Source organism: Ursus arctos, unplaced genomic scaffold (genome assembly GCF_023065955.2).
Source record: "Ursus arctos isolate Adak ecotype North America unplaced genomic scaffold, UrsArc2.0 scaffold_34, whole genome shotgun sequence".
Classification (NCBI taxonomy): Eukaryota; Metazoa; Chordata; class Mammalia; order Carnivora; family Ursidae; genus Ursus; species Ursus arctos.
In genome coordinates this window covers 7155614-7182819 of record NW_026623030.1, presented here as the reverse complement: position 1 = coordinate 7182819, position 27206 = coordinate 7155614, and the positions used below count along the sequence as shown (strand labels likewise).

The window sequence follows — 27206 nt, the reverse complement described above, 5'->3', positions numbered from 1 at the left end:
TAGCCCCATGCTGCCGCTGGAAGTTTAAAATCCCACTCAACTGATTCAAGTCAGTGCTAAAGGTAAATTAAATTAATAATAATTCTCTTTTAATATAGGGAAAAGAAACAGAAAATTCTGGACATCAGGAAAAATGTTAAAGATGCTATTGTGGTAAGGATTTTTTTTTTAAATGTTGGGTTAGTAGAAAGGTTAAATACTCTGCTCTCTAAAACTGTATAGACAGAAAGTATATATATCTAGTTGTCCTATGAGGAGCCTAAATGTTGTATTTATCCACATATTTTTTCTTCATTCCATTTTAGACAATTGTTTCAGCGATGAGTACTATCATACCTCCAGTTCCACTGGCCAACCCAGAAAACCAATTTCGATCAGACTATATCAAGAGTATAGCTCCTATCACCGACTTTGAATATTCCCAGGTAAGTAAATCCTTCTTGAAATATTTTAAATGGTGGAAGAGAGAACCATTTTTAATGAGATTGCTTGAGAAGCAATGTTAATTATTATTTTATCTTTGACTTCAGAATCTAGCCCCCTGCCTAAGAGAAATGCTTTCCTTCATACCAAAATATTAACATTGGTTTAAAAATGCTGAAGACAATAGAATGGCTAAGAAATGCTTTTATGAATGTATTGGTGAGGTTGGTAATCAGGAAGATAGCCTACCTTTAAGAAATATTGATAGTACTTTTTCCTACATGTATTCCTAAATTAACAATTAAGCAGATAACAGAATAGAAATGACATGAGCAGAGAGAAATATTTATGGTAAGTAACTGCTTCCGTGGGAATAGTAGAACAGAATTCAGTTCACTCTTAAGATGCACATCCCATGGCTCAAGTGAGAAGAGAATGCACATTGTAAATAACATAGATCACTTCTGAATATTTATTCTATGATAGGAAGAAATGTGGTTTGCTTCACATCTGCAGTATTTATGGCTGCTTTCCTAATTCCTTGGATAACGGTATTGCTTATGTGAGACGGTAAAATGAATAGTAATTTTCTCTTGTTTGGGCTATATAGGTATCTTTAAAATATTGTTATGTGGTCATTCGATTAAGCATGCGTCAAAGGAAAATATATGTGTTAGATTTCTCAGAAAGTCATTTTTCTTACAGTTGTGCCAAAAGAGCGTGTGTGTGTGTGTGTGTGTGTGTGTGTACCCAACAGTAACGGAATTTGAAAGGTTTCATTGCCTGGCGCAGTGCTCTTGAGACATTTTTCTTTCTCACAGTCCTCTCTTTGAAAGGAAGGTGATGCAGAAAGCGGGGTATAAAATAGACAGGCCCTGCCCTGCTCTGCCCGAAGTCTGGGCAGTGTGCACCTGCTCGCCCCCACCCCGACTCGACGGCAGAGCACCCTTGTCGTGGGGGCTTTGTAGCAGGATGGCAGATAAGAATGACCCTTTTTGAAAACTTTTATTTGCAACCTGTCGTGTGATTTTTGCATCTGATAAGCATTCCAGTGTAGCCAGTGAGAGCTCTGGACTTTCTCAAAGGAAGGAGCCAGAGGTGGCAAACTGGCTAGAAAAGGGGGCTGGGGTGTCTGGTGCAGCGGGCAGGCTTCCTTACTGAACTGTGTCTGTAACTGGATGGCTTGCAGGGGGTAGAGGAGATGACAAGGTGGAGGCGTGGAGGGTAGGATTAAAGCAGTGATTCAGCCAGCTCCAGTATAGGGTGTCCCCCAGGACTGTGTGACATCGTATGCATTGAAGAAGTCACCCCAACCTTCAAGGTCCTAGCTCAGATCAGAGGTGGCATTCCCATTCAGCTTTAGATTTACACACGTAGAGACACGTACTTAGATTCTCAAATTTGTCCTGTCATATTGCCCGAAAGTAATCCTAAAACATCTCATATATGGTTCTGATTTAGGGGGGAAAAAGTTATTCTTACCATCTAATGAGAAATTAGAATTGAGAGGTGTTCGTCACATATCTTCTCTCTTTGTATGATAAACTCACACGCGATGAGGGATTCCATACTCAACCCCAAGTTCAGAAACGATCAGTCATTCCCAAGTGGATTCTGAGGGATCTAAAGCCTGTAACTTGTGAAACTGTTTTTTGAGCTAAACCATGAATATTTTTAATAAAAAAAATAAATAAAAAAAATAAAATTTGAGAAACCATTTCCTTTGAACACACGTATTTTTACGTAGCTGTATTAAGGCTACTTAAAAATATCAGAAACCTTAATTCATTATCAATAAAATAAAAGAGAATTGGGACCCAGCAGACACAAACTCAGTTATTTCAGAGATAACCCTTTTTTTTTCTTTTTGGTAGATTTTATGCCTAGCATTCTGCTGTCTTATGTGCCTGTGCTGTGTCCAGTGTGATTATGTTTATAATGGAGTCTACACTTTTATAAATAAGGAAATCAATACCTAAATATAGAACTTTCTTTCTGAAAATGCTATTTTTATTTTAATGTGCACACAATTTTCGGTAACATTTATTCCATCATGCGCTGAAATATTCGTAAATTGAATAGTTCTCGGATTTACATTTTGATGACCCTCACTGAAAAAGATACTAAGACAAATCTCTCACTTACATACTAATAACACTTGGTACTTTTGGGAAAAATTGACATTTATTTAAAGAAAAAGCTTATTATTATAAAAGTCGTAAAAATAGAGCTAAATCAAGTATCTTAATAGTAAACATAACACAAATTTACTAAATCTAGGACTTTTTGAGATTGAATCCTTGAGAAAGTCTTATGGTGTCACAATCCAATACCTTAAGGGTCTTAAGTTCATATTCTTGTAGCTATAAAATAATTTTATAATAAAAAATTAATTTCAGAGTTCTTTAAGAAGGAAAAATTAGAAGAATATATATTTAAAATTACGTGAGACAGCCCATTATAATGTAAAGTCTAACCTTATCTTGAGATGTCTTATCTCTCTAAAAATGTCACACTTAAGTTTACCTTTTGGTTTTTGGTTGGTTTTTTTTGTTTTTTGTTTTTTGCTGCTCATATTTCCTTCCATTTGAATTTTTTTAAAGATTTTATTTACTTATTTGAGAGAGAGAGAGGTGGGGAGGAGCAGAGGGAGAAGGAGAAGCAAGCAGGCTCCTCACTGAGCAAGGAATCCACCAAGGGGCTCAATCCTAGGACCCCAAGATCATGACCTGAACCGAAGTCAGAGGCTTAACTGCTTAACCAACTGAGCCACCCATGCTCCCCTCCATTTGAATTTCAATTGGATTATAGAAAACCTAAGTTTTAACAGAGAAGCCGATGTAGATAAGTGAATAGTACCCAACCAGCTAACAGTTGCTATGGGGGTTAGAGAAAGCATTCAGGGTTAGACCTCGTTGGCCTCGTAGGCCAGGTCTGTATTGATCTTTGGAGGCCTTTGGAGAGCTCTAAGCAGTGCAATTCCATGATCTGGTTGTGTTTTATCAAGATCACTCTGGCTGCAGGTGAAGAATGGGTCATAGGCAGGCAAGGTTGTGGTGGGGCAATGGTCTGGGAATCAATTGTAGTGATTCAGATGTGAGATAATGGGGCAGCTTGGTGTGGGGTGGTATAAGTCATTGATAGGTGCCTAGTTCTTTTCTCATGTGTATATCCGAAACGTGTCTTTCCGTGGACTGCGGTCCATCCCGGAACCCCTCTGCTAGTTGGCACCATGCCTTTGCATCCAGCTTGTCTGCACATGAGGTGATAGAAAACAGTCTCAGGTGTTGATCAGGGCAGATCCCCCTCCACCTCCCAAAAAACCCTTAGCACCAAAGCAAGATCAATTAATTCAATGGAAATATCAATTCATTTATGTGGTTTTTTCCTTCTTAAAATGTGGGTATTTTATTAGCTCTTTAACACCGTAGTTTGCCAGGTGATTTTAAGGGGAAGATGATAAATAAGGCCTCCTGAGAAACGTGATGGCCGTCTGACGTGTTGATCCGTGCTCTCTCATTACCACCTGGCATTTCCTACATTGACGTTTTATCAGAACTGCCAGTCAGCATAAACCCAGAGAGCGAGAATGACACTGTCCCCTCCTCCCAGGTGAAAGTACACGGGGCTTTTGGTTAAGGAATAGGCTGGCTCCCCGCAATGCACAGGGGCAAGGCCCTGGGAGCCTGGCTGCCACTGTGGGTCTTAGATCTGCCACTCTCTAAAGACGTGACCCGGCGCGAGTGGCCTGCCACTCAGTGAGAACAGCGGTGGGGGCAGGGCTTCCCCGAGCGGCTCTTAGGAGGGTGTGCACACCCACGGAAGGGCTAGGAACCCAACGGTCCAATGCTGAGGCGCTCTCCGCTGCTCCCATCCGTGTGCTTGTCCCGTGTCCTCTGGGGAAGGCACACAGAATTCTAGAACTCACATCATCCAGGTTAATGGTCTAGTGTTTTTTAACCAACTGAGCTCTCTCATCTCCGCCCCCCACTGACACCATCCAAAAAAGTCTTTGAAGCCCGCAATCTGTATCAGGCAGGAGCAAGTTTTCCCTCTGGAGCCCAAGCTGCCGTCTCCACCTGGGTCCCCGGCATTTGCCCCCAAACCTCATTGGAGCCCTCTGGGCTCCCCAGCACTGTCGGAAAATGACAGGCCAGTTGTGTTAGCTCCCAGGGAACAGACTTCTTCTCCCTGGGCTGTCCCGCTGTCCTGTCCCCCCGCAACTCACATCCCACAGCTGGGTACCCTGAAAGCAATTCCTGAGTGCCTGTTAGAATATAACAGAACCCTCTGTCCTCGTCACTAGGGAGCTGTGGGTGTACCAAGTCAGGGGACTGGCCCAGTGGGACCTCACACTTCGTTAGTTAGCGAAAGGAAGGTTCCCCTCCCTGCAGTAACCCAGCGCTTTCACTCAAGATGGCATTTAAATCCACTTCCCAACCATCCACCCTGTTCTTTGTCTTTTTTTTTTTTTATGTTATATTAGTCATCATACGGTACATCATTTCTTTGTTCTTTGTCTTTTGAGGGAGTGAGGTTTCGTGTGCCTTTTAAAAGAGAAAGGAAACATTACGAAGTGTAAAATGGGGGAACTACTACTGTGTGTCCCACAGTAATCTGAAACTCTTAGAGATTTGTATAGACAGCATCCGAGAGAAAAGTCATCTTGGATCATTTCAGATGTCATTAATAGACAGGGATGAAGACACGGAGACGCCTTGGGGCTGTGCTCTGAGCGCACTCTTCTCCCATCTCAGCTGCCCCTGGCACAGTCCTCAACCATCCAGAGGGGGAGCCAACTCCCCTAACCAGAACCCGAGGGGAGACCAGCCTCACAGGCCTCCGGCGGCCGCTGTGCTTTCAAGGGCCAAGGCAGGACCTAGAAAGAACGTCCACCTTGGGCAGGGAGTGCTGCAGACGCACCTGCCTGGGACCTCTGAGTCTGTGGACTGCACAGTGTCCCTGTCTCAAGGGAATATACTGGAGCCAGACCACCCGGGCTCAGATTCTGACCTTCCTGCCACTGTGTGACCTTGAGCCAATCACCTCACTGCTGTCTGCCTTTTCTCACTGTAAAATAGAGGCAGGTGATCACAATACCTACTACGTGAGGTTGGTAGGAGGCTTGAAGCGGTGATGGTGCATGGGAGGTGCCCCTGCAGGATCAGCAGTGCTGCTGGGTAGAAGGGCAGGGCTCTCGTGTTGACTGGGTGCCGGCGTGCCTGGCGGGCACTCTTCATCACCATCCGTCGTCCCGAGCCCTGGTGGCCTCAGATGAACACCCAGCTGCCTGCACACCACCCACTCCTCTCTGGGTCCATGGGGAGACAACAGAACCCTCTAGCTATTCCCCCACCAGCCAGCCCCACCCCGCAGCCCTGCCTTGAGCCAGCCCCTATAAACCGTGTCCTCCATCCACGCCAAGAGCTGATGGCCCCAACTCCTCACAGCATACCTGGGAGGAAGTGTGATTAGAGATTGATAGATTGATAGATGATTAGAGATCATCCCCCAAAGCCCATCAAGCTGTGGACTGGTTCTGACTGCTCAGGAACGCTGGCCTGCCTGCCTCCTCACAGCCCCGACGTCAGGGTGGGAGGTCTCCCAGGCAGTCTGCCACCTGGCCTCTGTCACCCAAAACCTTCCCCCCACCCTGGATCTCAGCCCTCTTCCTCCTCCTTCACCTACTTCCAGTCAGATTTTCTTGAAGTGACATCGGTCTTCCTCCTTTCCCACCAGCTCTGCCCGTCTTTGTCCTCCCCTTCTGTTCTGTGCCTTGCCTAGCGATGGGTTCTCTGAGGCCGCCTGGAACTGGCCTACATTTGCCAAATCTCTGTCAGACTTTTCACCTTTCTCTCCAGGGCTACGGTCTCTGCTCAGTTTTGCCACAAGTTCCAGCAAGCTTCTGGATCATTCTGGTAATGCAGTACTCACCCCAACACAGGCTTTCTAATAATAGAAAGATGAGCTATATCCTGAAACACCCCCTCCCTCCACAAGGGGATTTAATACTGAAATACATCACATTTCAAGAACAGGTGTCTCCTCAGGAAAGTTACCAGCATTTGACTTTTTCTGAATAAAATATTTTAAATGTCCTAGGGTATATTCTCTAGTTTAAAAAAAATCCTAGAAAATTTATTTTTTTAAATAAACAACAACCATTCTTTTTTTAATTTGCACAGCTGGGGTTTTGTTTTTGTTTTTTTTCCTTTTCTGAAGTGTTCTGAAAGTAGTGAGTGGCTGTGTCTTGGAGCCAGGCCGCCATATTGATCCTATCGGACATTGTCAAAGTCATATTTTAAAAACAGCGGTGTGGAAAATAGGCTGTTGGTGAGGCCTTAGAGATCACCTCGTCTGAGGGCTCCAGCTTGGGAAACGGCAGCAACAGAGGGAAAGAACTTTCCAGGGAGGCAGGAAGTTTGATGATTTCCTGCTGTGCATGGAGCATCCTTGTTAGTTGGCAGATGGAACATGGCTTCCCTGGCTACTTCTTTCCAGTGAGAGGCTTTCGTAACAGAGTAGTCTAAGCAGCAGTCTTCAGTGGGATAGCACTGATGACCCCCAAGACGTCTTCTGCCAACACTGAGTGGGAAGGTGCTGCTGAGGGGGAGGGATGGATGAGCAGGAAGTTACCTTAGCTCTGCTTGCTTCTTCAATATTTAGTCAACACACTTAAGTGTCTGTGGATACCAAGATCCTCAAAGAGCTTACCATTGAGAGGTAATACAGACTTACAAACAAAGTCAATGGTATTGTGAAACGCTACAATAGAGGTGTTTATGGGGAGCTACTGCAAGTAAATGGGGGGCCCCACATGGCCAGCTTCATGCTGAGTGGAGGCCAGAAGATTTGGGCCTTCTCCTCAAGGCTACGAGATTCATCCAGTGATTCTCGTCAGGGAGTGACAAAATGCACGTTGCCTTTGGAAAGACCACTCCCGAATTCATTAAGAGGCCAGTCCTGCATGTCTGCCCGTGGCATGGCACTCTGAGGGCTTATCTGTCTTTGGGCAAAGGGCATTTCCTCCGTCAGAAACCTGCTTCCAAGCCTTCCACTGCTTATGTCAAAATGCAAGGAGGGATGGAACCCCCCTACTTCATTCTGCACATCTGGAATACTAATGAAAGGAATTGCTATTATTTTAATAAAATGTTCCCATCAGATCCGTCAGCTACGCTAGAGCTTCAGTGAGGACTTTTTTTTTAATTCCATTTTTTTCCTTTGAAACATCATCATAAGGGTCTTCCTAACAAACAATAGCTTTTTATTTTGAATCCATTTTAAACTTACCCCCAAAATGCAAGAGTAGTCCAAAGAACTCCCAGACACTCATCGGACAGATTCATCAATAGGCAGTTGGCCGTATTCGCTTCCACATTCTGTCTACACTAACACACGTTGTCGTGAACCGTTTCAGAGCTGATTGCAGACGGTGTGCTCCCTCACCTCTAAATACTCCACTGTGGATTTTCTTTTTCCTTTCTTTCTTTCTTTTTTTAAAGATTTTATTTATTTAGTTGACAGAGAGAGAGACAGCCAGCGAAAGAGGGAACACAGCAGGGGAGTGGGAGAGGAAGAAGCAGGCTCCCAGCAGAGGAGCCTGATGTGGGGCTCGATCCCACAACGCCGGGATCACGCCCTGAGCCGAAGGCAGACGCTTAACGACTGCGCCACCCAGGCGCCCCTCCACTGTGGATTTTCTATGAACAAGGACATGCATTTTTATAGTCACAGTACAGTGATCAAAATTAAGAGATTTAACCTTGATACATGCTTGTTTTGTAACCTGCAAATGTTATTCAAATTTCACCGGTTGTCCCAGCAATAAAACAGTGAAATTATAGTAATACTAATAATAGTGTTAACTCTGGTCAGTAATCCAGTCCAGGATCAAGCACCACATTTAATTTCCATTTCTCCTGTATGGATAGCAGTTCCTCCGCCCTCCTTTCTGTCATGACATTGACCAGACATTAATTTTGTGGAGTGCCGTCACTCCGGCTCATCGGATGTGTGGTGACCAGATGCAGTTAGGGCTTTGGTAGCAGAAGCACAGGAGTGACCTTTTGTCCTTGCCAGTGCATCGCGGACATTAACAATGAATCTTAGTGAGCTTAACCGCTGTGCCACCCAGGCGCCCCTAGATATCCTGTTCTTATCAAAATGTTCACGCCCTCTAATTTTAGCAGGCTAATAAATTTTATGTGCAATACATATTGAAGGGGCTAAGCTGTTAGCAACTTTTTTGGCTATTTCTAAATACTACAATGAAAACCAAATACAGGGGCGCCTGGGTGGCACAGCGGTTAAGCGTCTGCCTTCGGCTCAGGGCGTGATCCCGGCGTTATGGGATCGAGCCCCACGTCAGGCTCCTCTGCTATGAGCCTGCTTTTTCCTCTCCCACTCCTCCTGCTTGTGTTCCCTCTCTCACTAGCTCTCTATCTCTATCTAATAAATAAATAAAATCTTAAAAAAAAAAAAAAGAAAACCAAATACAATGTATATCATGAGGCTCATAATAAAAAGTGCATCGTTCTGTGCTCTTAATAACAAAGGCGTGTGGAGCGACCTCTGGTCTCTACCAACGCACCAAGAAATCCGGGCTGGAGCCACAAGGCAACTCTTCCCTGAAGTGTTTTTCCTTAGAGAAGATACATGTTAAGGTCCGCAAAGAAAGGCAACGTGGGTTTTTTTTTTTTTTAATTCTTGATACATATTAAAGGTTACAAAGTGAGACACCGTATTTAATTCCTTGAGTAAAATGTCGTTGACACTTCAAATTCTTTGAAAGTGTGAGATTTTTGTTGTCAAGGCTCACCTCAAATTTTGATATATTGGGAGTTTGTCCCTTGCCTTACCACAGCAGAAGTTCACTTCAAAGGACACTTGTTCTTTTCAGAAGAATATGACATTAAAAATACCTCAGCATTAAAGCATGTTGTCCTTATCATTACTAGTTTTATGTAACCGTGAGAGAAAACGTCTTGAACTTTGTGGCTCGGTCTCAGAAAATGGTGGAAGGAGCGGACAAGTAGGCTATTCTTTTGTTACATGAAGCCTTGAAGGAGCTGACACATGTGATTTGTGAGAAAGGTACGCTGAGGTTTTAAGAGGCAGAAAAATGAATTTACTCCTGAAAAGATTGCTTTAAAACACTGACTTTTTAATTTTTTTTAGTTTTGCATGAGAACATCAGAATGTGTGGGATTTCTTCCTCACCTCTTAAAATAATCCTGTACATTTTTTTATTCTGCCTTTATTATAGCATTGGGATTAAATTAAATTGACTTTATGCATAACATGTTCACTACACAAAGCAGTTTCATTTTTAAGTTGTATTTGTGGGGTTTTTTTGAATAGGAAGTATTTGTATATGGCACAAAAGCCAAAAGATATAAAAGATGAAAAGTCTCTCTCTTACTTCTGCCTCACACCCAGAGGCAACCAGTGTGGCATAAAATTGACTTAGGGCCCTCAGAGAGCCATCCTGTCAATGTATTTTTATCTTATACTGAGTAGTCAGTTATAAAACACTATTGAAGTTCATGTTATTAGTATGGAGAAAATGTCTAGCCTGAATTGCCAAGTAAATGTTTTTGAAATAAAATGTAATGTTAAAGATTTAACATTAAATTGTAAGGAAACTGTCTTGGAGGTTAGGCAAAATGCCAGAGTACTTGATTATGAAAATATAGAAAGATTGTATTAGGCATCCATTAAATATCCATGTTTTAAGGGTAGAAGCCACAGGCTTCATGCCTCTGTGGGGAACCTTACAGTATACAGTTAACCACAGCAGAATCCCTGGAGGGCATTTGACCTTCAGGGTCTGTATGACTAATAACCTGTCAGAGCAGTTGGTGGCCCTTTGGGGCTCTTTCTCTGACCATTTAGGGTCAGACCGCATACGCTTTCTCACATGAGTTTCCCATTCATTCTGTACCCATCCTGTAGTATTCCTTCTTGGCTTTAGGACATTCTGTCCCTCCCACACTTCCCAGCCTTTGAAATTTCCGCACAAGGAAAAACCCCTGGTTTCCTCCCATGTGACATGCTTACCTCCACCTATACGTTGTACGTTGTCCCTCTTTCCCAAAAGTCCTTGCTTCACCACCCACAAAACCTACCTGCTGTTTTCTTCTTCCTCTACCTAAACAACCAAGATTCCCAAAACACAGTGTGGGTGCTATGTGTCCTTATCTAAATACCGATTTGCCAAAGGTCTGTTTTGAGCTCTTAATAAGTACTCCACTAATGCCAAGTAGTTAAAATAACTAAAGAAAGGAGTTATTTCCTCCCTTTAAATTCCTCCAGTTAACAAGGCTTAAACTCGCTCAGAAAGCAGATTGTGTGTCATGATTTTAAAGGTTTACCTGTCCTTTTAATTTAAAGCTCAGGTCATGGTCACGTTGTGTTTTGCCAATAAGCATGCCTTTACTGGGGCTAGGAGCCATCTCTTCCTTGCTTCCCATGGCATTTGCCACAGAATTATGCTCAGAAATGTGTGCTAAAGTCACCAAAAGGTAATTTCCGTGTGCTCGGCACTGTCCTTAGGACTGTGAGTTACACAAAGCTACACCAAGACTTCTAGCCTCAGGAACCCGATGTCTTAGTGAAGAAACAAGATGTACACACAGCAATCTACAGCGTGGGCTATGGAATGATAGAATGAATGAACAACCCAGTGTCGGGTACTGTCATGCTGCCTCCCATGGGATAGACTAGAGATGGTGTAGCCACTCGGAGAAGAGTCCTAAGGATGACAGGGCTCAGACCGAAGGCTTCGAGGTCACCCTGATGTGGCGGGGCGTCTGGGAGTGCTGTGTTTTCATCAGCAAAGCAGTAAGAGCTAAGGACCATGGTGGGAAGAACCAGCTTAGCTCGAGTCAAGCTGGGTGTTGAAAGGAGATGGAGGGTGAGGATCTCCATCGCAGCTGGAACACTTTTTATTCATTTTGTTAAAAACCACGACACACTGTGGATTTGGAACGTGGCTGCTAGGGAACTGAACAGGAGAGCGCAGACAGGAGGAGATGGTGGCCGTCCATGGATTCACACGTGCACTCATCTGGTCAGGAAACACATCCCTGTCGCAAAATCTAGATCCATTTGCCAGGGTAGCGGCTTCACTGTCCTTTGGGACTGTACTGACTCAGTTCCATGGTGTTCAGAAAAACAGAGACTGTCATCCTTTAGCTTAAATGGTGAAGTCACAGTTGTGGCAGTCGATAAATTACACAAGCCCATAATTATTTAGTGTTTAAAGAAGCGTTAGTAGTAAAAACCGTGTTCAGGCTCGTTGTATTTTCTTCATTCTATGAAGCACGTAAATACAGGAAAGGAAAAGATAAATAAATATACTGGTTGGTTCACTCGTTTCCATTTAAACTTGCTCATCCCACACTGAGGTGACATGAACTTTACCAAAATCTTGTTTATCCTACATATTTATCCACATGCACGTCTAACACACACACACACACACACACACACACACACACACACACGGAGGCTGAATCCTGTGCAAAGTATTGTGTAAGTTATGAACATTGTTTTAAACATATTACACTTAGTTCAATGAGTGTCCTTCAAAAATACCTAAAAGGAATGAAAGATGTTATCACAGCAAAAACTACTTTTACGATTATCTCTGGAAAAGGAAAACAGGCATTTTGTCTTTATTTTTCTTCCCCTCCTTCTATCCATCCATCAGAAAAGAGAGTGATGTTCGGTTTCTAAAATGAATTTTACCACCCCGGTTTCTCGATTGGGTTCTAGAACCATCTATGCAATCTCAGTCAAATGAGTATTTGTAGAAAAACAAGAATTGCTACTTGGATTTTCATTTTTATCAAAAATAATGTTAGCAGTTTTACGGAGCCATTCACTACTCTAAAGAATACCTTTGGTGAAGGTATGATTGATTTGAGAAATTGTTGGAGGAGCCCTAACCCCTGTTTCTCAAGCTTCCTCTTCTTACCCGATCTCCTAAATCTTGACATTATCTAAATGTCCTATTGCTTTGCATTTTAAATGATAACATAACATTTCAAAGTACTAAGTTTTACATTTCCTTAGGTTTTTTTAAAACAGTTCTTAAATTTAAATAAAAATTGTATTTTTATTTGTTTTTGTTAAACTGTGTAATCACCTACCCAAGAAACGAAAATGACACCAACTAGCAACCACATTTACCTGAAAGAATTAAGTCAATAAAGATTATCATCAGCGGTTCCTATTTTTACTGTTAAAAAGTAATCATTCATTAGTGTATCATATCATCACGGGAATTGCTCTAATTTACTAGAAGACATTATTTTACAAATTAACCATTAACAGTTTTATCTGAATAGGCAATCAGTTCAATTCGGTTCTTCAAGAATGATTACCTGATACGAGTCAGGAGCTGTGTTAAGCATTGGAAATACCGGGGTGAATTTTTGTGTGCCCAGAGGGTGTCACAGGGTGCACAGGGTTTAAGTAAATAATGAGGACACAGCGAGATGTGCTGTCCATGCAGAAAGAGGTGGGATTAGCCTGTGAGGGAGCAGTTGGTGGCACTGTCCCAGGGAAGGTGAGGCTGGGACCAGACTTTGAAGAATGAATGAGTTTGGCAGGTAGACCGAGGATGGAGGGCAGGGCAGCCAGAGCAGCACCACGTCCAGAGTGTGATACATCCGAGGGGTCCTTCTCATGACTGGAATTCCGAAAGAGAGTCTGGCCCAGCAGAAATATCATAGCGAGACATTCTTAGAGTCATGGCTCTCTTGTAGCTAATTTTTAGATAGATAATTGAACTGGAGACTCTTATATTTCACTCCAGTGTAAAATGTTATGGTATGAATGCTATGGGAGAAATAAATAAAAGCCGCTGTACAGGTAATAGAAAAGAACTATAAAAAATTTAGAAAGTGTATGAGCTTCAATTAAAGGATTGCTTTAAATGGTCCAAGCTGATTTCATTGAGGATAAAATTGAAACTACTTTTGTCTTTAAGCCAAATTGCTACTCATGCTTCTCCCGTGGTTCTCATGACCTAGAAGTTTTGGAGACTAAACCTTCGCAGGGTTCTACTTCCAGTCCTTGCTCTGTACTCAGCACTACTCTTACCCGGGTTGATCCCGGCTCATATGCAGTTGATTCTTCACCTCATTTTGACGGCGCCTCCTTCTCTACACTCTTTCAGTGGCTTCTCCTTGATTCGTAGCACTTTAGTTGGAAGTGAACTTAAGTGTGTCCAATCTGGACGTAAGTGTGGACTTTATAGATGAGCGAGATGTGCCAGCAGAACTTTAAGAGACCTGAGTAGGGTCATCCAGATGTGTTGACCCAGAGGTCAAGTCAGGACTAGAACACAGAGTTTCCTAATTTCTCGTTCAGTTCTCTTCTCATCATTTTCATTAAATGCAAGTTCTGCCTTTATATAGAAGACTTTTATTCTCTATTAGACCGAATAATAAGAAATTGCCAGTGGGACTACATCAACCTAAAAAGTTTTTCCTTAGCAAAGGAAACCATCAACAAAACAAAACACTGCAACAAAATGAAAAGGCAGCTGGCTGCAGGGAAGAAGATATTTGCAGCTGATACAACCGATAAGGGGTTAATATCCCAAATATACAAAGAATTCACACAACTCCACCCAAAAAGAATGGAAAGAGGATTTGAATAGACTTTTCTCCAAAGACATGCAGATGGCCAAGGACACATGAAAAGATGCTAAACACCACTCATCATCAGAGAAATACAAATCAAAACCCCAAGGACGTAACACCTCACACCTGTCAGAATGGCTATTATCAAAAAAACAAGAAATAACAAATGTTGGCGAGGATGTATATTAGGGAACTCTCACACACTGTTGGTGGGAATGCAAATCAGTGCAGCCACTGTGGAAAACAGTGTGGAGGTTCCTCAAAAAGTTAAAAGTAGAACTACCATATTGATTTAGCTGTTCCACTTCTGGCTCTTTTTCCAAAGAAAACAAAAGCACTAATTCAAAAAAAATATATGCATCACTATGGTTACTGCGGCCTTATTTACAATGGTGAAGATATGGGAGCAACTTAAGCATCCATCAATAGATGAATGGATATACAATGGAATATTACTCAGCCATGAAAAAGAATGAGATCTTGCCATTTGTGACAAACATGGATGGACCTTGAGTGTTCCGTGCTAACTGAAATAAATCAGATAGGGAAAGATAAATATCATATGATTTCACTTATATGTGGAATCGACAAAACAAAACAAAGAAACAAAACAATAGAGTTATAGATACAAAGAACAATCTGGTGGTTGCCAGAGGAGAGAGGAGGGAGCTAGGGGGAGGGGCGAAATAAGGGAAGGGGATTAAAAAGTATAAACGTACAGATTATAAAAAGAGAAACTGCCCATATATGGCCATTTTTGACCTACAATATGCAGTTCCATGTGGTTTAACCTATGGATTGGGTGCCACCTACCAGCCTTCAGTCCCTTCCATCCCCTGCTCCCAGGAGATGGCCTTGCATTTGCACATCAGGTCATTGATGAGGGCCACCATCGCTGGCCAGGCTGCAGCAGGGCGAGGCTCTTCCCTTCTTGTTCCAGAAGTCTCCCTCTCCCCTGCCTTTCTGCTTCACTCTGGTCAGTACCATCTACGTGGTCCCCCGTTCTCATCACCCTCTCTCCTCTGAGGTGCTTCCCCTTGCATCCTGAGTCTCTTCATACGTTTGGGCAGAAGCCTTCCAAGGAGCCATCTCCTGTGGGAGCTTTCCCCACTGTGAGGTGAGAGGTGGTAAACCCTCCCCGGCCCCTCGGCATCCCCTTGCCTGCACGTCCCATGTCCCACGCCCTGATCCATTTAATTCGAGCTGCTTCAGTGCTGGTTTGGTCGAAGTTACACATTCTTGGTGGCCAAGGACATGACGCAGTTGCTTGTTTCCAGTCGTAACAAGAACTTCAAGCCGTCTGTGTAAAGGATTTGTTGTGTGGTTACCCCGAACGAGTCTCAGTGTATGTTGGAGGTGGAAGATAAACAGGGAGATGCTCAGTGTAACCAGTCTCTGAACTAGTTCTCTTAGTTTGGTATCCTTTTCTCAGACTCTTGTTTGAAAAGAAAGGAAGCAAAATAGTGCCAGAAAGTTAAAAATAATAGCTTTATATACATGGTTACATTCAAACAATTGTATCTGAGTCATTTTGGTGGCTAGAGGAAAGGTTCCTTAACATGGAGATTCTCGTCTTATTTCTGCCATCTGCTCTATAACCTTGGGTGATTGAATTGACAACTCTTTGCTCAGTTTTATCATCTATAAAATGGGGATGATAATAATAATAATAATGCTTACCTTGTGATGGAAATTAAATGCACTAATGCATCTCGGTGCTTGGCACCGTTCCTGGCACTCTGTAAATATCCAGTAACTGTTAGCTACTATTGAATTTCCTTTCTTGCGACATTTATAAATGTATATATGCTGCTTTTCAGGTTTTGCCAAGCGCTGGAGCTTTGAGAACTTTCCTTAGGGATTTTGCTGCCAGATACATGTGCACCAGAAACAGGCAGAGCACTATTGCTCACGGGGGGAGGGATGAGCCCCACCCCCTCCGAGAGGCAGTGCAGTGCTTAGGATCCTTGCTGAATTCCTAAGACCAGCAAGGCCCTCGGGAGCAGGGAGATGGGAGCCACCACTGACATGGGTCGCCCGCACTGTGCACGCCAGCTGGCACTTCTGGGACTGGCCCCAGAGCAAGCCTGGCTCGGGGTACACGGTCAGGCTGTCGTTTTTGCAGGGGACTCTCTCTTTCTTCTGCAGCTTTTCAAGGCTTGGGGTTGCATGGGAAGAGCTAAAGAGACTATATTCCGTAGAAAATGTTTTCACCTGGAGTAAATGTTATAGTTTCGATAAAAATATAAAGAAAAACCAGATTGGAATTTTAAAATGCATGAAACCTTATCACAAACATTTTTTAACCTCTCGGTTTTCTTCTGGGCTTTGTTTGGGGGTTTGGGGGGGGGGTATTTTTTGTTTTTGTTTTTTGGTGAGGTTGGTAAAGTGAGTTGATAGCACTAAAAACAGTGAGTGCCGCTCACACAGCTCTTCATGGCGAGTGCTGCCCCAGGCGGGGTATTCCTAGCGGTGCTCTGGGGCGGGCACTGCTGCCCTCCTTTTGCACAGGAGGGAACACAAGCACATAGAAGCAGTTGGTGTGCCCAGGGTCGTGGGGCTGGCGAGCACGTGGTTCAGGACTGGAGGCTGAGTGCTCGGACTCCAGAACGTTGTTATGTCACCCTCCTGGGCTCAGGGACCGGTGGTCCATGCCACACGCTGAGTCAGCCTGATTCTAGCAGCAGGGTGGGACTTGAGGGGCTCAGGGACCGGTGGTCCATGCCACACGCTGAGTCAGCCTGATTCCAGCAGCAGGGTGGGACTTGAGCAGGTCACTCACCAGCATCATTTTGATGTTTGTTTCCAGAGGTCAGGTCAGTGGGAATTGCTGATTCATTTGTGCGTCTCAGATAGGAAAGAATCCGTCTCTGAGGTCCTGTATCTGACTGCGTGATCGTCTGCCTGCGGGTTCATGGGGTCCACCAGGCTGGGGCCATCTCTCAGGTCCTCATCTGAGAGACGACAGCTCTTCCCACAGCAGGGGCCTGGCTGCCGTCTCTCGGGAGAGCCCAGTGTGGAGGCAGAGAGTTCCCGCTGAACCTGCCCTCCACTGTGATTTCTTTCCGATTCCTGATCACTGAAGACAAACCTAATGCCTTGAAGGAATTGCTCTACATCATTTCCCAACTGGGAGGGAGGGATGAATAACCAGCGGCTGACACTCCCTGCGGGCGAGGGTGGAGAGGGTGGCCAGGCTGGTTTTGTTCCAAGTCCTCACGGCTTATCTACCCTCACGTGAGCTCTCATTTATGAGAAGATCTTTAAGCCTTGTTTGGGTATCATTGGATTCTGAGCTCCCCAGCACGTACCATTCTAAGGTCTTACATGGATTGTCTCATTGCGCCCACGCACGCGCACACGCATGCGCACACACACCCCTATGAAGTAACCACCAGTGCAAATCCCGTGCCGTGCATGAAGAGTTCAGGTGGACGCACTAGCCCCACGTCACAGAGCTCTGCTGGGAGAGCGGGTCCTTGCTGCTGGAGCCCACACTCTAAGCCATAATGTCCAAGGGTCTATCTACGCTTGAAACAAGTACGCCTGTATCAAATTGAAAAGTAGGAAGGGGCAGACAAAAATCCTATGAACAACAAGGGAAAGGACAGAAATGAGTAGAACACATGCATAAGAACTCAAAAAGCAAATCCTCTGAGGCAGTTCTGTGTGGGGACAGATTTCCTTGGGTCACTTGTCTACATCGCAAATACAGGAATCGATGCTTGTGATTTATAGCCTGGATCTTTAAGAAGCAAGAAGTGAAATACCAGATTTTCAAGAAGGCAAGGAGGTATGGACTGCTTCAGAAAGGTTTCCAATCACAAGTCCTCGAAACGGGGGAAAAACGTTTTGCTGAAAAAGTTAAACCCATAACTATCTAGAAATCTTTGATTTGGATTGATAGGCTTTCTAGAATCTTGTTAACTGTTGGTTTACCTAGGGTTTAACTGTAATGGTTAATGTCTAGAGAGAAGAGTCTGGATGGAAGTGACTTAGAATCTATCCATCCATTGTTATGGTCCAGTGATGCCTAAAAATAAACAGCTTCAGTTTCTAGAATTGCTCCTTTTTCAGTAGGATCTGGAACGTTTTTCAGTACAGTTGTGCAGGATTCGCATTTTTGCTGATGCTTGACTCCAAAGCCACTTTTCTTGTTCTTAAATTTCAGCTACCCATGTTGCTCTCTTGGTTTCTGTAGCCACTCTTGTTTTGGTTATACAAACTGTTATTATAGATAACAACACTATTTCAATTAGCTCATTAGAAAGAAAGAATTCCATACTCTTGAGAAGTTTTTTTATGTAAAGAGCATGTGAATGAAGAGAGGGTTCAAATCTTATAAGGGCAACACTTTCTGATGTGCATAATAATGAGAGATAACGCCTATAATAAGATTTAAAACTTAGAAATACTACAATCTTCTTTCATCCTTTGGCTTTGTTGAAAACTCTCAATTTTTTTGAAAATATACTTTCTGTTCATCACTAAGATTTGCTCCTGGATCGTGTGCCGTAGGTTTCCTTTGCCATTTGTCAAGTTTCTTTACCTGTTATGCTACTAGTATTTGTGCATAACAGGGGGGCATCCCAGGAATGAAACCTCAAAAATAAATAAATCACGAAAGCCTAAAGACTGTATCAAAATGAAAAGCCATTTTGCTTTCCCTCGACATTAGGAATCAGAAAGCCAAATCCATTTTTTACACGCTTCTTTCCTTTGGTCCTCTTGTAAAAACTCAGTTTATGACATGCACGGGGAAGTTCAGAGAATGCTGGAGTGACGTCACAGATGAGGGGCAAGACTCCCAGGGAGAAGGTGGGATTTGCCCCACGTTCACAGCCCGACTAGAAGTGACAGCCCTTCCTGCTGGGATCAGGATTCTTCCTATTCCTGTGTCAGATGACACAGAATCAGTGAGAATTTCTCACTTTAATGTGCAATGAACCATACAGCTTGAAATCACGTCAAATTCCCCGTTGCTCCAGCTGACCTGCTTCAGGAGCTCTGTTCATGCACCTTCTGTGTGTGTGAAGCCCTGGGCAATAGGTATTCAGACTGATACTATTTGGTTTCACAGTCCCATGTGTTCAGAATACAGCAGACTGTTTGTCATAAGAGTGAAGGAACGTAGACAGAGACATACTAGTCCAAGCAATATGTTCGTGTGAATGCTACAGTTGGAATGCAAAGAGTATGCTCACGGAAAGTGTCCTCAAATCTTTTTTTTTTTTAAGATTTTATTTATTTGACAGAGATAGAGACAGCCAGCGAGAGAGGGAACACAAGCAGGGGGAGTGGGAGAGGAAGAAGCAGGCTCACAGCGGAAGAGCCTGATGTGGGGCTTGAGCCCAGATCGCCGGGATCACGCCCTGAGCTGAAGGCAGACGCCTAACCGCTGTGCCACCCAGGTGCCCCAGTGTCCTCAAATCTTAATAAGAAGGACAAGATAAAAGAATAACATATCGTTCTGCCTGTAATATAATCAGCACTTGGAAATTTTTTAACTGAATGCCTTTCTTCGTGCTCTACTTTGCAAGTTGTTTAATCAAAACCCAGTAGGTAAGCTAGATGGGCGCCCACCTGTGTGGGGAAGGATGCGGAGGATTTCAGCCTGCCCAGGAGAGCAGACACTCACACAGCACTGACTGCTCTCTAAGGGCTGCAGACCTAGGTGCTCGCACATTCCTCACAACGCCCCAGCAGCGGGCACTCGTGGCGTCCCATCTTGTAGATGAGGAGGCCCCTCCTGTTCGGGAAGGAGCTCTCACAACTGCCCATGACATACACAGTGACTGTTGAGGCAGGGGGAGAACAGCTGTCCGACTACCTGCCATTGGAGTTGAAAAGTGGTTTGTTTGTGGTTTTTTTGACCCATACTTGGAACAGATGAATGTAGTTCAATATCAAAGAAGTTAAATTCTCCAGACTATCTGAACCCTCTGTGGTTCTCTAGACAAGGTTCCTTTTGTGTCCAAATTAAGTCCCATTTAGTTCTCTTATTTTCAGTTCTTTCTTCAAAACTGCTGCTAACCGCAGACCAAGCGAGCATCCCCTAGATCATTATGCAGGTCTTCAGAGCCTGGAGTCACGTCCGCAGAGGCAGGATGATGTGACAGAGAACCTCTGTAGGAAGAATCTTAGCTTCTCCTCCCCTCAGTCAGTACAAGCGATGAAACCTTGGGAAACATCACTCAATATCTGGGGGGTTTGTTGCATCATCTGTAAAAATGGATGCTGAGCAAGGTGATCCCTGAAAGGTTGGTTCAGCTCAGAGAGCCAGTAGAATTATGACAAAGGTCCCATTTAAACAATGCAAGGAGTACATGGATGAAAATTCATATAGAAAATAAAAATCCCTTTTCTCAAGAACCTATTTTTATCAGTTCCCATCATGGATCAAGAGATACATTGACTATGACTATTGAAAGGACTAGAAACAGGGTGTAGATGTCATGGAGGGACCTGCTCTTCCTAGCCCAGTAACCATGGCATTGGTGGAGTGGAGACAAACACACTGTGGGTCGGAGAATGGATTTCATGGTATTGCCAAATGTAGGGCAAGAGACTGCAAGCAATGGTTAGGATGGAAGCAACTTTCTTGTTTCCCAAATCTAGACCTGCCTAACAGTTGGTCATTACACCCAACATTTCCATTACTAGGTCCCTTCCCATAGGTTTGCAAGTATGTGGTATCCATATTATGACTCATTACTGCCCTTGACAGATATTAGTGAGATTGATTGGTGGATGCTGGTTGGAATAAGTCATTTGATGAAATGCCTTGAGATTAGTGGGTAAACTCTCTTACAGAAAGGGACGTGCTGATGGGACCTTGTGTATCAGGGGCTTAACTTCCTGTAACAGCCTGAAAAGGGGAAATTACCTGGAATAATAGGGCATTCTTTCAGTTCACTGTGACCCACCTCCAGCCAGTCCGTAAATAATCAAATCTAATAGCCACTCAGGTTTTGTTCAGAGCAAAAAATGCAAGTAGATGAAAATGGGAGTATGGGAATGACTGGATTGTTCATTCCTTCAAGTAGAATTTCTTGAGCAGCACCTCGGTGAAGTCTAGGGTAACCTGGAAACTGGAAGAGCCTGGAAACTGCCCTGAAGGATGGTTCACCAACCAAACTTTTGCTTGAAAGGCAACCGTTTTCACTCGCATACTATCGCAGTGTTATTCACTTCCCTGCATCCTCCTGGAAAAATTTAATCGTGCCATCGTAAACAGATATCAAGGGGGAAAGGATCAACCAGAGATTCTTTTTCCACTCACTAGGAGAATTCTGCAGCTTACCGTGCCAGTTAAGAGAGGTCTTCAATATTGCTGTGGGAGTACATGCTCCATTAGAACATGGACCTCGTTGGCTCACTTAGTGCCTTTTTGCAGTGTTTGGCTGTATAGTCCTCTTCTTTCTTATAGTCTCAGGTGGTTTGTGTTACATTTCTCCGTTGTAGCATAAAAATATCTCTGTGATAAGTTTCTATTTTTAAGTTTTTACACTGCTTCGCATGTGCTGTTACGTAAAGTTATTCTGTAGGGACTTGAAACCAATCCCTGAAGTTGAGAGATTTGTGCTTAGTCACATCCCTGCTCTCTTGTCCAGGGGGTTAGCCTGGCGCACTGCTTTTATCTATTTGAATCCTAATACGTAAGGCCTTCCTTCAGAGTGCATATCTAAAATTTCATAGTATGCCCCTTATACCTAAAAAAAGATACATTTCTGTCAAATTTAAGACGCACTAACTCTGGATCTTTAAGTATTTTAAGGTCTTCAAAAAAAAAATACTTACAGTTATGTTGTGGGAAACTATCTCCTTAAAGTAAAAATATTTTAACTATACGGAAGATGGGTCCTTTATCCAGACAGTTTTTCAGAAATATTCCAATCAATTCAAATCAAAACCACGTTGAGATGCCACCTTACGCCAGTTAGAATGGCAAAAATTGACAAGGCAGGAAACAACAGTTGTTGGAGAGGACGTGGAGAAAGGGATCCCTCTTACACTGTTGGTGGGAATGCAAGCTGGTACAGCCACTCTGGAAATCAGTGTGAAGGTCCCTCAAAAAGTTAAAAATAGAGCTACCCTATGATCCAGCAATTGCACTACTAGGTATTTACCCCAAAGATACAGACGTAGTGAGGAGAAGGGTCATATGTACCCCAATGTTCATAGCAGCATTGTCCACAATAGCTAAATTGTGGAAGGAGCCGAGATGCCCTTCAACAGATGACTGGATAAAGAAGATGTGGTCCATATATACAATGGAATATTACTCAGCTATCAAAAAGAATGATTACCCAACATTTGCAGCAACATGGATGGGACTGGAGGAGATTATGCTGAGTGAAATAAGTCAAGCAGAGAAAGACAATTATATGGTTTCACTCACTTATGGAACATAAGAAATAGCAGGGAGATCGGTAGGAGAAGGAAGGGAAGAATGAAGGGGGAGGTAAACAGAAGGGGGAATGAACCACGAGAGACTGTGGACTCTAGGAAACAAACTGAGGGTTTCAGAGGGGAGGGGGTGGGGGATTGGGATAGGCTGGTGATGGGTATTAAGGAGGGCACGTATTGCATGGAGCACTGGGTGTGGTACGCAAACAATGAATCATGGAACACTACATCAAAAACTAATGATGTACTGTATGGTGACTAATATAACATAATAAAAAATCTAAAAAAAGAAAGAAATATTCCTATCAGCCCCAGCGAAGTGTGATACAGTAGAATGAGCCCAAGATTAAAAAGATTCAAGTCAGTTCTTAGCCAGACACAACCTCTTAGCCAACTTGCCTTTGAATTTTCCCATCTGTACAATGGGGAGAATAATACCTAATTCGTGGAGTTGCATTGGGGAGTGAATTAGATCCCATGCATGAAAAAGCTTGGTTAGTTTAAAAAACACCATAAGTGTAAATTATTACTGTCATTACTATTGGCCAAGTTCAAATAGTAGAACCAGAAAGGGACTTGAATGATAATAAAAATTAGCAGGAGACACAAAGACTTTGACATACACATTCCTGACAACTCCATGCCCAACCCGGAAGACCTAAGTCTCACAAGGTGTGAATGACTGATAACAGACTACCAACCCGTTACCCCTACCAGGTGTCTTCACATTTTAACCAACTCAGAGCCTGTGGCTATAGGATTGAAATTCTAGAAGTTAAATTTTAAATATCAGCCAGTGAATGACTGAAACTTATGAATGATTTTTAGGGCTGTTTCAAATTAAGACTTTGGGATGGGAAGGCAGTTTGGCTGTGACACCTGTCACCCTGTTCATTGCCAGGGTTGATTTCAGCTGGTCGGGCTGGCGAGGTGGTAGCCCTTTCCTCCCTCACCGCTCCATGTGCATCCGTCCTGATCGAAGAGGATGACCTTCCCCAATAGAGGAGGACCATTCTTTGGTCAAGGGTATATGAGTAGCTGCACTCCTCTGCTAGAACCTGAAAACAAGCTCTCAAATGTAGACCTTCAGTGTAAGGAAAATAGGTTTTATTTTTCCTTGCCATATCTGCAGTCCCTATCAATAAGGCATTCCCCAATTTATACATAAAAAACTGGACTTAGAAACACCTAACCATTGAACTACAGCTGTGAACAACTCAAGTTTCCTTTATGTCACCCAAGCCCGAGAGCCCAACCTGCGATTGAGAGCACCTACTGTACACCTCTTAAAAATGTAGAATTTCTGAGGTTGCCATGTATCTTATAATAGATATGCACGCTCAATGTGATAGCATTCTCCTCCCAGACACCCCCATACCCTCAAAAGTCTATCGCCAAAGCAGTAGAACATCAAGAATGGAGAAAATACAGCATTTTGTGAAAACTACATATCAGATTGCGTCGAAAAAAGAAAAGAGTGGTTGTAAACATTTCCTTGGCTAATTGCATAATTCTTTAAAAAAACATCTTTTACATAATGAACAAATTACTGAGTTCTTTGAAGATAAATCTTGTCTCTTGTGAGGATGGTAAACTACTTTGCGATTTATGTATAATTTATTATTTGTTTGTGTTATATTGTAAATATAACACATATAGTATGATTTATATGTGTTATGTTTGTAATGAAAAGGACTGAAATGCTGTATTTGGTAAGTAACATAGATAGGAAATTATGAATTGCACAAATTAGAATCATCTAGCTACTGGGTCTTTGTTTATTCTTCCATTTTTTTTAAAGATTTTATTTATTTATTTGACAGAGATAGAGACAGCCAGTGAGAGAAGGAACACAAGCAGGGGGAGTGGGAGAGGAAGAAGCAGGCTCACAGTGGAGGAGCCTGATGTGGGGCTCGATCCCACAATGCTGGCATCACGCCCTGAGCCGAAGGCAGACGCCCAAATGCTGTGCCACCCAGGCGCCCCTATTCTGCCATTTTTTAAGGAAAACCTAGGAAATGCTACTGCCAGAAGGGCAGGGATTACAATGGATTTCAAAATTAGATTTATTTATTTTTTAAAATATTTTATTTATTTATTTATTTATTTATTTATTTATTTATTTATTTGAGAGAGAGAGAGAGTGAGCACTCGAGCAGTGGGGAGGGGCAGAGAGAGAGGGAGAAGCAGACTCCTCACTCAGCAGGGAGCCCAGTGTGGGGCTCAGTCCCAGGACCCTGAGATCATGACCTGAACTGAAGGCAGACCTTAACCAACCGAGCCACCCAGGCACCCCAAAATTAGATTTGTTTTAATATATAAGCATTATCATTAGGAATATGTAACAGGAAACATATTCCAGAATATTCATAGAGGTACTGTTTTTAAGAACAGAAGACTGGAAATAACCCAAATGCCCAGTAACAGGACAATGGATGCATAATATGTGGAATGGCCACACAATGAAGTCTACGGCAGTGAAAGTGAACGAGTTACACCCACACCATAACAGATGGGGATGGATCTCAGTATCTTAATGTTGAATGAAAAACTGCAGTGGTGAAGGTTATATATAATACAATACCATTCTGCAAAGTTCAGAAACAAGCAAAACTAAATAGCATATTGTTTCAGTATACATATATTTGTGCTAAAATTTTTTCAAAGAGGAATGGTCATCACACTCTTCCAGGTAGTGGAGAGGAAACAGAGAAAGGGCATATGGAAGAACACCCAGGGAAATGTCAGTTACTGATCGTGTCTGGTGTGCGGAATGGGAGGGGGCTTGCGGTGTTCATTGTATCATTGAACAAATACATAATAAGATAAAACAAAAGAAGACCATGTGAGGACCAACAATGACCTTGTGTCATTAGCCAGTAGCTGTTCACCTGCAGTCCACATTAAAAAGAAATTCGGGTTTTTTTAAATTTAATGACATATATTCTTCTTTGTGTTGTGTCCTCTCTTAAAAGAAAATTTTACATAGATGATATTGAAGGGGCTATGTGAGCATACTGCAAAATAAAGAGAATCATAAATCTCAGGACTTCTGAAATTTATATTTATTGTGATAGATGACAATGCTTTAAGATTCATTGGCACAGTTACTGAGGGTATTACTTTCATAAGAACAGACTCTGATTACACAGAAGATGTAGCAGAAAGTCAATCGATGTTTGTAAAAGTAACTATCATTCTGTAAATTTCATATCACTTTCTAGCAGTCATTCTTGCACTTAATCAGACTCCAGTTCCAGAGATGGATGCCTCTCCCATTTCTTTTTTATGCTGACTATAATCCAGGTTATTTTTTACGTAATTTAAGGGCACCTGGGTGTCTCAGTCAGTTAAGCGTCTGCCTTCAGCTCAGGTCATGATCCCAGGGTCCTGGGATCAAGTCCTGCATTGGGCTCCCTGCTTAGCAAAGAGTCTGCTGTTCCCTCTGCCTCTCCCTCCCCACTCCTCCCCCTCATGTGCGCGCTCTCTCTCTTGCAAAAACAAATGAATAAAAATAAATTTAAAATATAGAAGTAATTTAAGCTTTCAACATTCAACAGAAATGGGTGTGGTGAGAAGGCTGCTCCCTGGAGCCAGGCCGTCTGAGTTCAGAGTTCAGCTCTGCTCTTTGGAATGCCTCAGTCTGTTCCCCTTAAAAATGGGCATGATAACGGTCCCTACCTCACAGAGTTGCAGTGAGGTTTAAATGAGTTAATATACTTGAAAGATTACGCTCAGTGTTTACACATTGTAAGTACTCCATATTAGCCATCCAGAAGAAAAATTTTTAAATCAAACTCTAATGTTACGTGTGCGCAAAGCCAAGATAATCCACTGAACTCAGAGTGACTGCATCGATGCATGTAATTGTGGCCACCCCTTTTTTAATGAATGCGTTCTCTAGACCAGCACTGCCCAAATACAGAAAATAGAAATATCATGTGAGCCACAAATGCGAACTACATAATTTTACATTTTTTAGTAGCCACGTTTTTAAAATGTAAAAAGAAACAAGTAAAAGGTAATCATATATTTTACTTACACCATATATCCAAAATATTACTTCAACGTGGAATTTCTAGAAATTATTAATGAGATATTTTATAATCTTTTTTTGTAATCCGTTGTCAAAATCCAGTGTATATTTTACGCGTGCAGCGCACCTCCATTTGAGCAAGCCCCATGTCAGGTGCTCAAAAGCCACCTGGTGCTTAGTGGCTGCCGTATCAGACGGGAAGGGCTGAGCCAGAGGATGTGGGCAAAGAGAATAACGGTTTCTTTTTAACAAGCCTCAGCATTAGAGTTACTGACCGACACAGGGCCTGATGAGAAGCACCATGTGTAGCCATTCATTGTGCCTCTCTGAGCCCCACTGCACCCTCAGCGGTGGAGGGTGTCATGAAGGGTGGCCCACGTCGGATGGTGTTCACTTAGGAGTGGGCCCAGTCTACCTGGGCCTGGGAGCCCTGCTTCCTCCTCAAGGGGCCGGGCACGCGCATCTCTGCCTCCAGATGCTGAAAAGAACCTCTTACTCTTGTAGAACCTTTTCGGCAGCACTTTTCTTCCTTCAAGTCAGTGGGTGAGGTGTCCAGCCAAATGGGCCTGACCCCTTGTCCAGCTGACTGCTTCTAAGTCTCTTATGCCATTCTCCCGGCCTGGTATTGGGACCGAAGCCAGCCACAGGGCCCTTTTCCAGCATTGCCAACAGCCATGTGC

At 43.1% G+C, this 27206-nt stretch overlaps 1 protein-coding gene across 2 annotated transcripts in view; it reads left to right on the top strand.

Annotated features, from left to right (window-relative positions):
* The window catches only part of GNAL (G protein subunit alpha L), a 143146-nt gene that overhangs the window by 42689 nt on the left and 73251 nt on the right, over positions 1-27206 (top strand). For both annotated transcript variants that reach the window (XM_057305888.1, XM_057305889.1), the window contains exons 3-4: positions 99-153; positions 306-425. In XM_057305888.1, coding sequence (XP_057161871.1) covers positions 99-153; positions 306-425 — 175 coding nt within the window. The remainder of the gene's footprint in view (positions 1-98; positions 154-305; positions 426-27206) is intronic.